Below are 16,039 nucleotides of genomic sequence, written 5' to 3' on the forward strand. Positions count from 1 at the left end.
CAGCCCCAGCTGCAGCAGCCCCAAGAGCAGCTGACACCAGACGCCTGTACCAGGGCATGGCACAGCACAGGAGCAGAAGTGAGTGGGGACAGGCGGAGTACGGTACAGCCCAGCAGCTGCAAGCAGCTTGGACTGGCCACTCCTGGGGCCACTGCAGCCAGGGCTGGGGTAAGTGCTGCTCTGTTCCCACAGCTTTGCTGCCTTGTGCAGCCCCGGGAATGGCACCCTTCCCCCCACCTCTTCCCTAGTCCCAGCCTCACTCCCTCCCTCCCCGCCATGGGAACCTATCCCTATTTGTTACATTGTAAGGTGGGTTTGCTTTATGCAAATTTGATTTATGCACCATTCTCTGGGAACACATATACAGCATAAATTGAGGGAAACCTGTAGTTTCAATTTGATGCCAATCATTCAATGTGATGATTTCCCTGTCATCACTCCCCACTCGTACAGCTGCAAGTGAGAAAACACTCAGGTCCAATATTCGTGGAGGTGGGGGGAGGAAGGTTGCTTTACCTTTGGTTCAAGTATTAGTTCTACCCTTTCATTAGTTTCTTCCTCTTCCGAGTCTGAATTTCCTGCTTTGATATCCAGTTGCTCAAAAGCACTGTCCAGGACCTGCAACCCATAGTTCACTGCTTCCTGGATCTTTGGGATCAGATCTGCTTCTTTTTGTTCCCGAGTTTTCTCCTTGAGAAGTCAGAGAGAAACATTTTCCTGTTTAGTTTTGGTTAGGGTTGTTCTGGTTGTAAAATGTAACTACCGAAGTTCAGGTCAATAATATAAGGCAATGCCTAACAGAGCTACCTTACTACATGCCAAAGAAAATATCCCAAGTAAGCTTCAAGATTTCACATAGTTAAAATATGTCCTTTTTTACCTCAAATTAAATTAAGAACTCCCAATATGAACTGTTTTCTGCATCTGTACAGTCCACTGGTTAAAGACTTCCTAACATTGCACCATTAGCAGAACTTTGGCTACGAGTCAGGTCTACCATAAAGCCGCAACTTAGAAAGTGGATTTAGCTCTCACTACAAACACACATTACAATTTGAGAGCTAAACAAAATCAGCTATCAGACAAGGAAAGCTAGTGTAGTAAAGGGACCACAGGCAAACAATGTAGCAGTGATCCTCAATGACTCCGACTTTCAAGAGCAAGATAAATAGGATTTGGCTTACAAGTTGTAAAAATCACAGGGAAAGTTTGTCTACTTCTGTTTTCTGCACCTCCAACCACACTGCCAGCACGCAGAGTTAAATCAATTTACCTGTTCCGCTTTATCTCCAACTTCAGTTTTGGGAATGGGTTCTTCTACTTCTTCATCATACACTCTCTATGGATTTAAGCAAATTAATTCAAATAAAATGCAATGCGTTGATGGCAGTGCTAAGCACTAAGCTTTTACATAAGACAAAAGGAATATCTAAGTGGGTTAATTAATTTCCCATTAAAAACAGACCAACATGTAACACTTACATTAAAAAGATCCCATATGATGCTATTTTCAAGCTGCCCTCTATGCATTTAATTAGGACAGTTACTTCCAGCTCCTAGTTTTGCATTGTTAGAAGGTTTGCTGGCTTCCTTTCTGCAAGGATCTCACCAGAATGTTATGACCATCAGATAAGTCTCTCAGAGCTCTTGGACTAAAGGGGATCTGCTGGGTCAAAGTCCAGACTTCAGTCATCCCTGGAAACCACATCATATAAGCCCTTCCATAAGCTGATTCAGCTTGGTTTTAAGACTAGCCTGGAGTTGTCTCACCCCTACTACTCCTATTTGGAGACTGCTCTCGAATCTTATTCCTCTTATGGATAAAGACTTGATTTCTAACCTAAACTTATTCAGAGCCAGCTTATACACTATATTCTTGTGCCACCACCGTACAGTACTTTATCCTAAATAGCTTTCCTCCCGTTCTGGTATTTACTCTCCAAATACCACTATGATATCATCTCTCAGCCTTTCTCCAAGATAGCCCTTTTCTGCATCTCTTCTGCTCAAATTAGTTTTTCTTGAATAGAGGTGTGCAGAACTGTACACAGGATTCTCACCCCATTCCACAGATTAGTCAAGGCATAGGAAACTTAGAAAAAAACAATTAAAATCATCCCTCTGAATACAAGTATTTCAATTTTTGATCAACCAACTTGAGACAACTTGGCCCAGACCTTCAGAGATCTTAAAACAGCCACACTATCACCAACTTTTTTCAATGTTATTATACAGCAGTGGGCACAATATTACTTGGTCAAATAGATATTACAAGTAACTAAAAATACAGGCACCATTTCTCCACTGAGCTGTCCTTTGCAAAGTATTGTTACTTTTTTAAAGCAAAGCTCAATCTGAGTACAATGCTGAGGAAAGCATAATATGTGATGAACTGCCAAGTGCTTTAGCGTGCCTAAAGAAATTAAAACCATACATCATTATGACACTGCTTCCTTAGTAAGCATATAACGCTAACACTTCAAACCAACCTTTGCTGAAATACTGATGTTCACTTGTAAGCACTAAACTTTTGCAACCAATACTGTTTTTTAACAAGAAAGTGACAACTGCAATTATATTCTAACCACAACCTCTGATGAAGCCAGCTACTTCAAGCCAGCTTAATAAAAAAAGATGCTTTAACTTGCATAATATGCATCCTAAAGTTATATGTGCAACTTCAGTATAAGACATGTCAAGATGCAACCACTATATCTGCCCTACTTCCAAAAGCAGTGCAGATATATTGCTTGGATTCCACTCACCATCTTTCCACAGCCTGTTCTGAGTAAGTGGCTAGGGTTGATTTATGCCTAGTAAGAAACCTAGTAGAGGTTAAAGCAGGAATCTTTGGTCGTACTCCTGATTCTACCATATACTACTACAGCTAAGAAGTCAGACATGAGCATTCTGGGTGGAAATGTGGTTTAAGCTTTTAGAACATCCTGCTGCTTGCACCAACACCAACGCCAATTATAATGCATGTCAACAGACTCCTTTCTATGGGTGACTTTCACCAACACCCCAGAGTGCTTTTCAAATTAAACTATGAAGAATCTCCTTCACAGAAGGAAACGTTATTATACAAACTCTTATAATCAAATTGAATAAGATCTTATAATCAAACTGAATAAGTTCTACACCAGAGGTCAGCAACACTTTGCTACACTGAACCAGAGCCTACAATCCAGCCCCTTGCTGCATAGGCTTCAAATTTCCACACCCCAAGGATCACAAGCTGCCTGTGCTTACCCTTACTGAAGATGCAGAGGGGCTGGGTAAGTTCAGACACAAAGCAGCAGGGAGGGCTGTAAAGGAGGGTGCTGCAGAAGGGATAGGCAGCTCCATACAGCTGCATTACACCAGATCCTTCATGATACCCAAGACAAGTCAGACCTTCCTGGGCTGGATTCAACCTCTTGTGCATGCCAGATCTAGCCTGTGGGCAGTAGGTAGTCAACCCCTACCTCCAGGCACAGAGATATGGATGTTGGCTATACCATATCAGTCCTCAGCTCAAAGGGAGGGGTGGGAGGCAGGGAGGCCACAGACAGATGCCAAGTATGTTGCACCTAAACAGCTGAGATTTTAACTAGAAAAAGTCCTACAGTTGCTAGAATAAAGCCAAAAGGGACCTCAAGGGTCACCCAGTCCAACCCCTTAGACAAATTTAACATTTACTCATTCCTAAACCGTCCCATACAGATGCCTATGCAGCATCTTTTTGAAAACCTCCAAAAGAGGCTCCACAATTTCTAATACTGGCTTATCTTATTACCCTTCTGCTCTTATAGTTAAAAAGTTTTTTCCTGAGAATTGATCTAAATGTGCTTTGCTGCATTTGAATCTACTGTTTCACAAAGCAAAGAAGAATTTTTCTCCATCTTCTTTATAGCAGCCTTTCCAAAACTGATAGTTTTTAGCTTGTCCACTCCTAGATCTCCTTTTCTCCAAAGGAACCACACCTAGTTCCTTCAACTCTGCCTCAGATGAATTGTATTTCAAACCCTTTATCATCCTAGTCACTTGCCTCTGGATCCTGTGGAATGCAGCTAATACCAACAAGGGAAAGAAGGAGACATCCCAAGGAGAAGGAGAAGACATTTCAAGCCTAAATATCTCCAAATTATGCCAAGAAAGAGGGACAAGCAGCCTGAGAGTAAAGAAATTGATCAAATTATCTTGAACCAGGGGAAAAATGCTGTCTATATTAATGTAAGAGTTTGTCACTTTTCCATACCACAACAGATCTGGTATCGACTTATTTGAAGTATAAGCCTGATGTTAGAATCTGGTGCACTCACGTTCTCAATGAACTGTGTGTTGGACAACATAAGAAAATCATTGAAGACATTATGTAGACGACAGTCTGTGGCTTTTGTTTCGTTAATCAACCCATCCACTTGCTTTTTAATTTCATGTGTCCTGGAGATGGTCTGCTGGGAAAACTCTTGTAGAAAACGCAGGAGCTAATTAGAACATGGGAGGAAATGTTATTTAATTTCTGATACCTTAAACCACAAAAGACCCCAGAGAACTTGGAGACGGCAACTCAGTCAATTGAGAGGGCAGTGTCAAAATAAAGGATTTTACATTACACAACTCCTAACATGAGTGCCTAATGCTCAATATTTGGATTTTCCTGTAACAGGTTCTTCCCAGTATTTTTGTGGTCAATTTTGTACCTCTCTCAAGATCAGTTTATCCCAGTCAATGACCCACCCACAAAGATTACAGCATTAGATGACTCCAATGATATGAAGCAGGACTGAACGCAAGTGGCAGCAGACATTTCTCCGTGCACTGCCATGCCACCACCTACCAGACGCGCTATGAGCATTACGGCTCCACGAGGACTCAACCTTGAGGGGGGAACGAGCAGGGCACAGCCAGGGATACCTGCTGTCCCTGGTGCTGTTGCTACTGTAAACATGAAATACGTTGTCCGCGCACCAGTGCCCGACCTGTCACCGCTGCTGCTCGCACTGGCCGGGGCGGCAGAGCTGCAGCAACGGGAGGGGCTCGCAGGTGCTGTCACTGGGGTGGGTGGTTGTGGGGGCTGGGGAGCCCTCCACCGGCTCTCGGTCTCTGCACGTGCCCAGACTTCCCGCGGAAATCTCGTGCTCTCAAGGCCTCAGCGGGGCCCCTTCCCGCCCCCCGGGCCCGGCCGCGCCGCGCCCCGCGCTCACCCCCGCGTCCGAGGCCAGCGACCAGGCCTGGCTGCCCCTGCGGATCTCGTCCAGCGACCAGGGCCGCTCCCACACCGGCGCCGCCCCGTTCATTTGCGGGCGCGGGGGGCAAACAAGGGGGAGCCCGGGCCCCGACCCGCACCCGCCGGCAGTTAGCTGATCCTGTCACGTGACCGACGCTGTCATGTGACTACGGCCAGGCGTGGGGAAGGGGTTCTGCTCCGCGCGGGGCGGGGCCGCGCCTGCGCAGTGCTGGAGTCCGAGGGCGGCGGCAGGAGCAGCCCTTACCCTGCGTGCGGCGGGTCGCGGCCCGCCCCCTTCGTGCCCGGCGGCGGGAGAGCGCCCGGGCAGGGCTGGCGCTTTGGAGGTCGCTGAAGCAGCCGGTTGTTAATATCCACAGATGTCAGCGGGGTCCTGACGTGCGGGGGCTCTGCCCGAAGGCCCAAGTCCCTGCCCGCCTCCGTCCAACTCTAGTCCCGGGGCCAGTGCAGAAGCGGGCGGGGAGGCGAGAGGAGCAGCAAAGGAAGCGGGAAGCTGGGCCGGACCCACCTAGAGACCGACCAGATCAGCAAAGGAGGCAGGCTAGGATTGGATGGCACTGATTTAAGGGTCAGGCGTCTTTGCAGCCTGAGCACAAGAAACGGACCTCAAGGAACAGCAGCCCCTCGGGGACTTCTGTAATTTGAATGGCACCTGGTTTTGAAATTTAACCTATAACTGTTCCTCTCCATGGACAGCTTTAGTAAAAGGCGAAAAATGTCTGCGATCTGAAGAGAAACCAGAGCGTATTGCGTACCTGCATGCAGAGAGGTGGGGGGAGTCTTCAGGCAGAGGCAAGCCTGGGCCTGCACAGATCTACTGACCTGCTTTTCTCCTCGAACCTCCCAGCACCTGTCAGAGGATCTGGCAGCACCATTGGGTGCCCTAGCACCCGGATGAGGCAACATGTCCCTAAAGGATCCTGAAGACACAGATAAAGGGACTTCCTTCTAGAGCACTTTCTGGAGTGTCTCCTGGAGGATCAAAGGGGCATGAGTTAGGAGACCCAAGGTTAGGCCTTCGCTACTAGCTCCCTAGCAAGAATAACTCCCAGTACCTATCTCAGCCAATGATGCACCTTTACCTGGGACACCTGCAGATGTGCTGCGCTTACTAGACTGCAGCCCATGGTTTAAAGGGGAAGGGGGGTGATCAGTATGTTACCTCTGACTGGTAGGAACAGATGCTATTCAGTAGGCAGAGCATCTCTTTTTCCCTTTTCTGTTATTTGCCTGGGGGCTGTCAGCCAATGAAGCAGCACTTGAGACCCTACTGTTGCATGCAGAATTGACACCTGGGAGGAGGGCTATGCTGCGGAAGAGGAAGCATGCATGAGGAGGGAGAAGAAACTTGGCATTTGCTAGACTTTCTTTATCTAGCCTCTGGTTTGATTGTACTGGGTGTCAAACAGCAGCTAGCTGTCTGGCCCCGGCACAGGTTCACTTATTGGCACAATGGGATCTGTTCCCCAGTCCTAACAATCACACTTCCCACTGTGCCCAGGATCATAATCTACACTGCACTGGCATTAGAAGGCCCGGTGCCCCATGAACCTATGTGGTCTTGGGGCTGGGATCAACAATCAGTTTACTGTTAGTCCCAGCCCCAGGACCACATAGGAACAAGTTCAACACTGGTGCAGTCCCAGAGCTAAGACTGACAATAAGATGGTTGTCAGGCCCAGTACCACGACTGTACAAGTGCCACGCTTGGCTTGGTGCAGTCCTGGAGCTGGAACTGACAGCACCAGGGCTGATATCAGAGCACTACCATACAGCTGGTATCATGCTTCATGGTAAGGACCCTGCCACACGTTCAGTTTAAAGTGCAATGGAGACCAACCACAACATTATGCATATTTTGTTAAATGAATTCATGGCTTATTTTCCATTTTGTTACACTGAATGTGTGACCGGGCTACTGCTTAACATGCAATAAACTGGTTAAACTGGTTAATTGTGTCGTAAGTATAACATCTGCCAGGGACTCCAATGCAGTTTGGGATTAGGATTGCTATCCCTTTCTTCCTTGTTTCTGGGGTTTTCATGCTTTTCACTGGTTCTCCCCTTGAGGTCCTACAAATTGTCCCACAAAGTTTCAGTGGTCAGGACCAGGTTTTGTAGAATCATAGAAAATTAAGGTTAAAAGGTACCTCAGGAGGCCATCTAGTCCAACCCTATGCTCAAGCAGGACCATCCCCAACTAGATCATCTCAGCCAAGGCTTTGGTCTAGCTGGGTCTTAACAACCTCCAAGGCTGGAGATTGCTCAACCTCTCTGGGTAATATGTTCCAGTGCTTTACTACCCTCCTAGTGAGAAAGTTTTTCCTGACATCTAACCATGCGGAGGGCTCCATGCCCATGATAGCGTAGAACTCTTTAAAGAAGCAGTATGTTAAGAAGGAAGTCTGTTCTGCAGCATGACCTGTTCATACACTTGCCAGAGATCTTTTGCTTTGGCCTGACAGTTTCTTGTTCCACTCACAGCCGTTTGCTATTTTCCTTCATGAGCTCCTTGTATATGATGCTGTTCTGCCAAGTTGTGCTTGCACAGCACCTCCCCACAGGTTTAAGAGCTCTTCCTTTTTGCTCCAGACAGGACCTGGAGGCATGTACACACATAAGCCACATAAAAAATACAGCTAAAGCTGAATTCCCTCCAGGTAAGCATGGCATTAGACAAATAGGGGGATGTAGTTAGCCTGAATGCAGTTAGCTCTTGGCCTGCACTGCACATACTCAAATAATACAGCACAGGATTTGACGTGTAATCTGCAAATGGGTTAGGAGGTGGATTGTAGATCTATCAGGACCCCAAAAGTATCCTCTCTTGGTATGTTTAAATAACACTTAGTACAAGTTGAGTCATGTTGTCTGATGTCAGAAGTGATGCCCTTGAAACAGCTTCCCTTTGTCCCACTGCCCTGTTTTCAGCCAGAACATTCAAAAGGTCAACATGAGTCCTCTTTCTATTTTATTTAGCAATACGTGTTCTTTTCCTTCTATTTGTTGCATAGTTCAGGCAGAGATGATAGGATAGAATCCCCCTATTTGTCTAATGCCGTGCTTACCTGGAGGGAATTCAGCTTCAGCTGTATTTTTTTATGTGGCTTATGCGTCATGAACAAGTAGTTCTTCATTATGCAATGCCATTTAAAAATTCTCGTACACATCAGTAATTATTAGATACATGGACCTTTATAGCAGTAGGCCAAGACTCGGTGCAGGAAAGACAGCAGACAGCGGGCACATTTACATGTGTGCCTGACTGTGCAGTTGTTACTGCCGGGTCATTTAGTATTTGCTTTAGCAAGTACTAAATGACTGCACAGTAACCACCGGTACTGCGCAGTCTAGGCGCGACACAGATCATATCCGACCCTATTGTGTAGTAGCAATGAGCTACTGTTCAGTAGCTCGTTGCTACCATGCAATAGTGGCAGCGTCACAGTTTGTGCCTGTCAACACTACATTGCCATAACAACATAGCATCTCCTGTAGATGCATTCAGTGACCAATAAAAGAATGGTTCACTTCCTTTTAATTAAACACAGATTAGGTTATTATTGATCATAGATGAACCTGAAGCACCTCTCCTGCTAACTCCCCTTTCTGATGGAAGTTTTAAAAAACCTCCCATCACCACTACTTCTCTCATCCAGCAAATGCCCATGTAGCTGACTCACAGTCTTCTGGGCTATGAAAATGTATTAGTTCTGTCTTCACAAATATGTACATGAATATGAATATAGGATAAGCTAAAAGTTACAAGTTTGAAAGAATATGGGAAGTGAATATCAGTTCCCATCTACAAGCCTTGAAGTGCTTTGCAGTCTAAGCTTCACAGAGGTAGGCAAATATCTGTAAGTAAAGGAGCTGCCCAAGTTTTCATAGCAAGTCAGAGTCAAAACCAGGAAAAACACCCAGGTCACCTGTCAAGTTCCTTCATTTGCTATGAAAGTTTGGAAAGAAATGATACTTGGAATGATGCCTTGTTGGACTTTGACATGAGTTGGAGGACTAGGAGAAGAGTACTGTTTTCTGTCTGCTTCTCTTTTGTAATCAATCTAGTCTAGCACATCTAGAAAAAGGTATTTGATACATACCTATCATGGATGTGCTGGGCCAGGATGGCTTCCAACTTATGCTTAAAATTTCTTTAGGCTTTACACACATGGAATAGTTTCACTGAAGACAAACTGAACATATGCTTAAAGCTAAGTAATATGCTTAGTGCTTGTCTGGCCTAAGGGAGTGATCCAAAAGCTGCTGAATCAACTCCCTTGCCTAACAGAACCACTGTTTCCATTTCTAAACCAATACATGTGATTTCTACACAAATATTGATCTAACTTATTTACATACCTTCAATAGAAGCAGCGTTAGACATTACAAAACACTTGTTCTTTCAGGGTGTATAAATCTACTGCAAACACAACTGTCCTCAGGCTGTACAATCACCAAGGCAGGAAGCTTTCAAAATGGTAAGTCAATATCTGTATCTTACACTGTAAAAGAAGGAAGTATATAGCATCTGAATTACATATATTTGAATGACTATTTGGAGGTATCTGTGAAAGGAATAAAAGGTTGAAAGCAAAGGCTTTGTTACATAGTAATTTTAGGTGGCTCCTGGAGCTCTTAACCCCTGGACTGGCTGCATGTTAACACTTTTAAGTGGCTTAAGGCACTCGTTATGCAGCTCATATAATGTGCTGTTTATGTAGCCCTTAGGCTCTATCACCCCGGCTATCTTTCCCAACAGTGAAAGAATAGGAAAAGCCCTCTTAGTACCATTCATGTACAGCACTTAGCAGGTATTCATTCCTACTTCCATGGCTTCTTTCCCTTATGTACATTTAATTTTGTTTATGGAAAGCACTGGATAGTCTTATTACTCCTGTCTAATCCTTTAGTCACACCCACTAAAAGCTTTGCCTCAAGGTCTTCTGGTAGTGAGTTCCATTGGTTATCTTTTTTTTGTAAATGTATCTTCTTTAACCAGCTTTAAATATATTACTTTTTAAATTACTGAGTGGTCACTGGCTCTTGTATTATAACCAAGGATCCTAGTTTTCTTTGTTTAAAAATAGCAAATTCTCTGATTTTAAACCCCTGCAAATTCGCTGATTAAAAACTAGGGCTGTGAGAAGCTTCGGTCACTGATTCAATTTGGTGGAGATTCGGCCCAATGCGGTGGCCGAATCTCCAAATCCAAATCAAATCAGGAGACCCTTTAATCTCTTTGAATTGAATCAGAACCCTCTGAATCGATTCGGAGAGATTAGGAAAGATTTGGAGATTTGGTCATAGACACAGCTTTAAATGTTTTGTCTACCGGGTAGCAGGTGGCTTTTGAATGCTGAGATGCTGGGGCAGATGCAGTGTCCCACAGAAGTGCAGGGGGGTCCCCAGCACACTTGGCAGCAGACCTGGAAGTGGACCAGAGGCACTTCTGGTCCACTTCCAGGTCCGCTGGGGAGTGTGCAGCAGGGCCCACCGGCTAGGCGTCTGTTGCCTCCTGGGTCTGGGGGGGGTGGGGCACCCAGGGTCCCCCTGTGGCTGATCACTAAGCTGGAGGGATGCGGGGGGGGGGCAGGCCCTGGCGCACTTGGCAATGGACCTGGAAGGGGACCGGAAGTAGTTCCGGTCCACTTCCAATTCACTGCCAAGCACACAGGGGTGCGTCTTGCGCTCCTGTGGGATGCTTCATTTGCCCCACCACTGCAGCGTTCAGGAGCTGCACTTGGTACCTTGAGGTATGTAGAAAAAACATTTAAAGCTGTGTCTATGGCCAAATCACTGATTCTCTGAATCAGCACTGAATCTTCAGATTCAGATTCAGCTGAATCGAATTGGGGGCAGTGATCCAAATCAGTGAATCAAATCACTGTCTCTGATTTGGGTCAAATCTGAATCGAATATGGCCCGTTTTGCACATCCCTATTAAAAACCCCATAATTGCATGTTTCCACGATTAAAATAAAATACCATTATATATAGGGATCAGTTGAACACAATATTTTATTGATATATTTACAATTTTAAAGCAGTTTAGAAACCTACCAGTGCCCTAATTGGTATAATAAAATAAATTCTAAATACCTATACATTTTGATGTTTTGTTTTGGTGTTTCATTTCTGGTACCTCTTGAGTCAGGAACTCCTGTGGCCACTTCTGGAAGCAGCGTGCTTGCTTTTGCTGGTGGCTCCGCTCCAGGGCCAGCGCTCGCAGGGAGGGGGCACTGGTGCTCCCACCCGCCCCCGCTGCCCACCGGCTAAACAGGGAGCGTGGCCTGACAGGGTGTGCACAGGTGCTCTCAGGGGATGCACGTGCACCCCCTGCACATCACCCCTGCGCAGCCCCCTATCCTCCTCAGCAGTGCCTGAACTCTGGCTGCCTCCCGTGGTGCTGCAGCAGAGTGGAGTGCAGAGCGCAGCTCCCCCTCCCCAATGGGCAACGTGGCTGGAGTGCAGCACCCACCCACAGTGCCCCCCACTTTAGGGTCAGTGTTCCCTGCCCGCTGCTCTTCCTCTGGGGCCTCTGCAACTCAGTGGGCAGGACGTGGTGTAGCGAGTGAGGCCAGGCAGAGAAACTCGATGGTACTGCTGGGAGCTGCATGCCACCATGGTGACATGCTTCCTGCCTGTCCAGCAGCAGTGAGGGGCACAACTCTGTGCCCGTACCCCTGCTGCTGCTGGGCGGGCAGGGGGCAGCTCACCATGGAGGTGTGGGGCTTGTGGTGGCGGCACCAAGCTTACCGCCCTGTTCTGACCTGCTGCACTAGGTCCTGTCTGCTGGGTTGTGGAAGTCCCGGGGGAGGGCAGCAGGGCAGGGAGCCTGAGCCCACAGTGGGCAGCCCACCCTTGCCCCTGCCCCATGAACAAATCTGGGGGGCACATGCCCCCATGCCTCCCTTGGGAGCACATGTAGTGGCAGGGAGCCAGCTCCCCTTCACCCTCCAATGAATAACCTGCAGCCCCATCCCTCTCCCTGCCTGGACCCTGTGGCTGTGAATTCCCACCCTGGGCCCCAAACCCCATGCACCACTCCAGCTGGTGGTTCAATCCAAAAGGAATAGTTCCTGGATTGATGCTTCTGGTTCAAGTTTGTCTCTAATTAAAAAAAAACATTTATCTGAGGTGTGCTAAGATTCATCTTCCTTGGAAGCCCAAATGCATGCTATGCAGGATATTTAAAAATGCAGCCTGGTTAGTGTTATGATGGGTTGGGAGGGATGAGCAATATTTCAGACTAGACATTCTGATGCCTTTATTTGTGGACACTAAAACCTGAAAGGATTGTAATCAAACTTTCCAAAAGAAGCAGGTTAGGAACTGAAATCAGGAATATAAAATTTCTATCCAAAAGGAATATTCTGGGGAAGTTACTAGCTATTACTTGATTTTGGCCATGTGGTTTGCCTTCCTTTTACAGAAGCTGTTCCTGGGTATCATTCTTGCCTTTAGTATCTCAGTGACATTATGCAGGTCACAATGCTTTTTCTATCCACTTCGAGGCAATCCAGCAGGTAAGAGTGGCAAATCAATTGTCTGCCTTATTCATTCTGCAATGACAAAGCCCACATATAGTGATCATCAGGGCAGGTTTCAAAGCCTGTTGATCTATCTGCACAACACAGCGGCTTCTCTCTTCTTGTTCATCAGTACAACTCCAGGCCAGATAAACACAACTTACTGACATCTGATTGCTGTTCAACAGTGCACATGACATGGGCAGAGGGTTACAGTCTAGATCAGGGGTTGTCAACCGGGGGGTACACGTACCCCTAGGGGTACTTAGAAAGGTCATAGGGGGTATGTGCAGGCGGGCGGGGATGGAGCACGCCTTGGGGTGTGGTGGCAGCATCTCTCATGTCATGTTCCCACACTTTGCCTCTTACCTAGGGGAGGCGGAGGGAAGCTGCCATTCTCAAAGCAAGCAGTGGCAGTGAGGCACAGAGGGTCTCACTGGCGGTGGGGGAGAGCATGTTTCTGTGCCTGCTCCCAGGAGCAGGGTGGTGGTGGGGGGTGGGGGCAAGGGCAGCAGCACCCCTTTGTGGGCTGGACAGGTGCTGCCTGGCCTGATGGGGGGAGGCGGGGGTTGCACACAGGGGCCACTGCCACAGCTACCAAACCGCATCACTTTCCCATGTTTGGCTACTCACATGGCTCTGCAGGTAGGCGGCGGTGGCAGCAGTGGCTGCCACATACAAAGTCCCCCCCACTTCCAGCTGGCCGGGTGGTGCCTATGTGGCCTGCAGAGAGGTGCTGCTGCCCTCGCCCCCTACCCAGCCCTGCTCCTGTGAGCAGGCACAGAAACACACTCCCCTCCCCCCTGCCATTCAGACCCTCTGTGCCTCCCTGCCACTGCTTGCTTCAAGAGCAGCATGACAGCCATGTGTGTCCCATTGCTGGGCAGGTAGCAGCCCATCGGCGAGCCACCCAGCAGCAGGACACACAAGGCCTCATGCTGCTGTCAAAGCAGCGGCAGCAAGGCGAAGAGGCACAGCAGAGCCCAGCCCGCTCTTGGCCCATGCACAGATTGTGGGGGGACATGTGCCCCCCCCCTTGGCTCCCCCCCGTGGTGCACACAGCAGTGGGAGCCCACCCCCCACCCCAGTGTCCCTGGATGTGCCGCCGGGCTCCCATTGTCCCAGGGCTTGGCCTGGGCTCCATTCACCCCTGCCCCTGCCCCACTCCCTCCTGCACTGTGAGGGTCTCGATCTGCCCTCCCCGAGCCCTTTCCCTCTTCCACACATGCTTACCTGCTGGCGGGGGTGGGGGGGGGGTGGGGGGTGCGTGTGAGTGTGTGTCTGTCCCCTGCTCACCCGGTGGCAGTAGGCACATGGCATCGCGCAGCTCTTGGTGCAACGGCAGTGGGGTGCAGAGTCCAACCTGCAGCAGAAGCTGCCTCTGCCCTGTACACAGATCTAGGGGGCATGTACCCCCTGGGGCCTCCACTGGGGTATGCACAGTGGTGGGAGCTGCCCCCGCCACCCCCCCCCCCACGTGTACCCTGGACGAGCCGCTCTTGTGGCTCCATCTTACACTCTGCCCTGGCTGTGCAGTGCCTGCCTCTGCCCCAGACCCAGCTTCACTCCTTCCCTCATCGTAGGGGCCTTGATCTGCCCCTTCCCCCATGCCTTAAAAACAAGAAAAAATATATAAAGGGGTACATGAGCTGAAACTTTGAGGCAGAAGGGGTGCACTTGCTAAAAAGGTTGAAAACCTCTGGTCTAGATCTTAGCATTTTGCATCCAGTCACCCAAATTTCACATGCCACCCCCCAGCACAATTCAGAGGCCTACAGGCTTTGTTGACAAGGCCAACAAAAGGGCCAGTAACTGAACGAGGCACAGACTGAACTTCCTTCTTTGTAGAAACTTGTCCTTCCTGATCATGCCTGCGGCATAGATTGAAGTTTGCTCCATTGCTGCCCAAGATGTATTAGTCCTCAGATTAAATAAAGGTCCCAGCCACCATGGCTGTTACTCAGACACTCATTGCATTAAATAGAATGGAGACAAAAAGCAAAGGAACCAGGGAGCTGGTCACTAAAGATCAAATTCTTTTAGCAGGTTTATTGCCTCCAGGTGTCTCTTTCATCAAACATTATTTTCCCTGTGTCTGTTTAGCTTGTTACCACAATGGAGTGCGGTACCAGTTTGAGGACACCTGGGAGGCCAGGGACTGCTTAAAGTGCACATGTAGCTCAGCTGGAGTGCAGTGCTGCAAAACATAAGTCTAGTTCCAAATAATCTCATATTCATTTTGCTCCCCAACCAGCATAAAGTCCAGGGGATGTCATCTTCAGTTTCTGGACCATCACGTTAGAACAGCTGAAGCAGAAGCTGTGAGAATCCAGCCTGTATGTTAGTGGTTAGAAGAAGTGACCTGGGCCCTACCTTGCCTCTGTCACTGATTTGGTCTGCAAATTTAGGCTGGATCACCAAGCACAGGGCCAAATTCATTTACTACAGTCTCTGGGGTAGGGTTCATCTCCACTATCTGATATCCTGTATTCTTTCTGCTGCACCTACAAACCCTGCAGCAGCCATGTGGACACTTTCCATGGTCTTTATCTTCTTTACCGCATTATTCTTCCCTTGCATCACTTACACATTTTTTTTTTTCCTTTTTATTGGCAGAATTTCTTATCCCACCAACTATGATCGGGTGAACTGCATAGCCATTCGCAACTGGCCAGAATGCTCCTTTCGAGTTGTCAGGAAACTGGACCACAGCATGCCCTGTGAAGTCACTAGGGTTATTAGTTAGACCCCAAATTAGCTCTCCTGCTGGTTAAACAAAACGTACCCTGAATTATGCAAGTAAATTGAACAATGAAAATCTGTGGCTACTTGACATTACTGAGTCTTCTGGTATCTGCAACATTTTAGGAGAGGCTCAAATCATTTTTACGTCTAAATAAATTTTGGTACAGTTGGGAAGGTTCTGGTAAAGACATATTTCTATAAAACAGCACCATTTAACCTACTCTAGTTAGCCTAGTTAGGCTAATAGGCTAGTTAACAGTCTGGTGTATTTTCCTTCATGTAATTACTAGCAGTCCCTCTCTAATGGTGTTTTCCCTGCAGCACACTTAGAAGGGCTCAATGAGTTGGGATTGAATCTAGGCGAGAAGCAGCTTTCTGAGGGTCAGTGCTGTGCTCAGCCCATGAAATCAGTTACTTTGTACATCATCAAATCAGTTACTTTGTACATGTGTAGCTGACTGTTCTCCAAGACAATGTATGTTGTGTCAGGCTACAGGGTAACAGAATCATTCTGGCACATTAGTCAGGTAAC

General features: G+C 47.6%; 1 protein-coding gene, 1 long non-coding RNA gene and 1 pseudogene across 4 annotated transcripts in view; 1 reads left to right on the forward strand and 2 right to left on the reverse strand.

Annotated features, from left to right (window-relative positions):
- The window catches only part of WASHC2C (WASH complex subunit 2C), a 57,152-nt gene extending 51,783 nt beyond the window's left edge, over positions 1-5,369 (reverse strand). For 2 of the 3 annotated variants that reach the window (XM_019499449.2, XM_014605091.3), the window contains exons 1-4: positions 5,190-5,369; positions 4,305-4,469; positions 1,274-1,339; positions 517-690 (exon numbers count right to left, since the gene is read on the reverse strand). In XM_019499449.2, coding sequence (XP_019354994.1) covers positions 517-690; positions 1,274-1,339; positions 4,305-4,469; positions 5,190-5,282 — 498 coding nt within the window. In that variant the 5' untranslated portion in view covers positions 5,283-5,369. The remainder of the gene's footprint in view (positions 1-516; positions 691-1,273; positions 1,340-4,304; positions 4,470-5,189) is intronic. The other variant, XM_006272752.4, reaches the window with a different exon arrangement.
- Positions 5,370-5,439: 70 nt separating this feature from the next.
- LOC102565998 (uncharacterized) lies at positions 5,440-14,967 on the forward strand. The gene is made up of 4 exons (XR_001373125.3): positions 5,440-6,239; positions 9,640-9,711; positions 12,666-12,759; positions 14,866-14,967. It is a non-coding gene; the product is annotated as an uncharacterized LOC102565998 (long non-coding RNA).
- On the reverse strand, positions 5,887-5,976 carry LOC132251282 (U5 spliceosomal RNA; annotated as a pseudogene).
- Positions 14,968-16,039: the final 1,072 nt, after the last annotated feature.

This window comes from Alligator mississippiensis, chromosome 6 (assembly GCF_030867095.1).
Source record: "Alligator mississippiensis isolate rAllMis1 chromosome 6, rAllMis1, whole genome shotgun sequence".
Classification (NCBI taxonomy): Eukaryota; Metazoa; Chordata; order Crocodylia; family Alligatoridae; genus Alligator; species Alligator mississippiensis.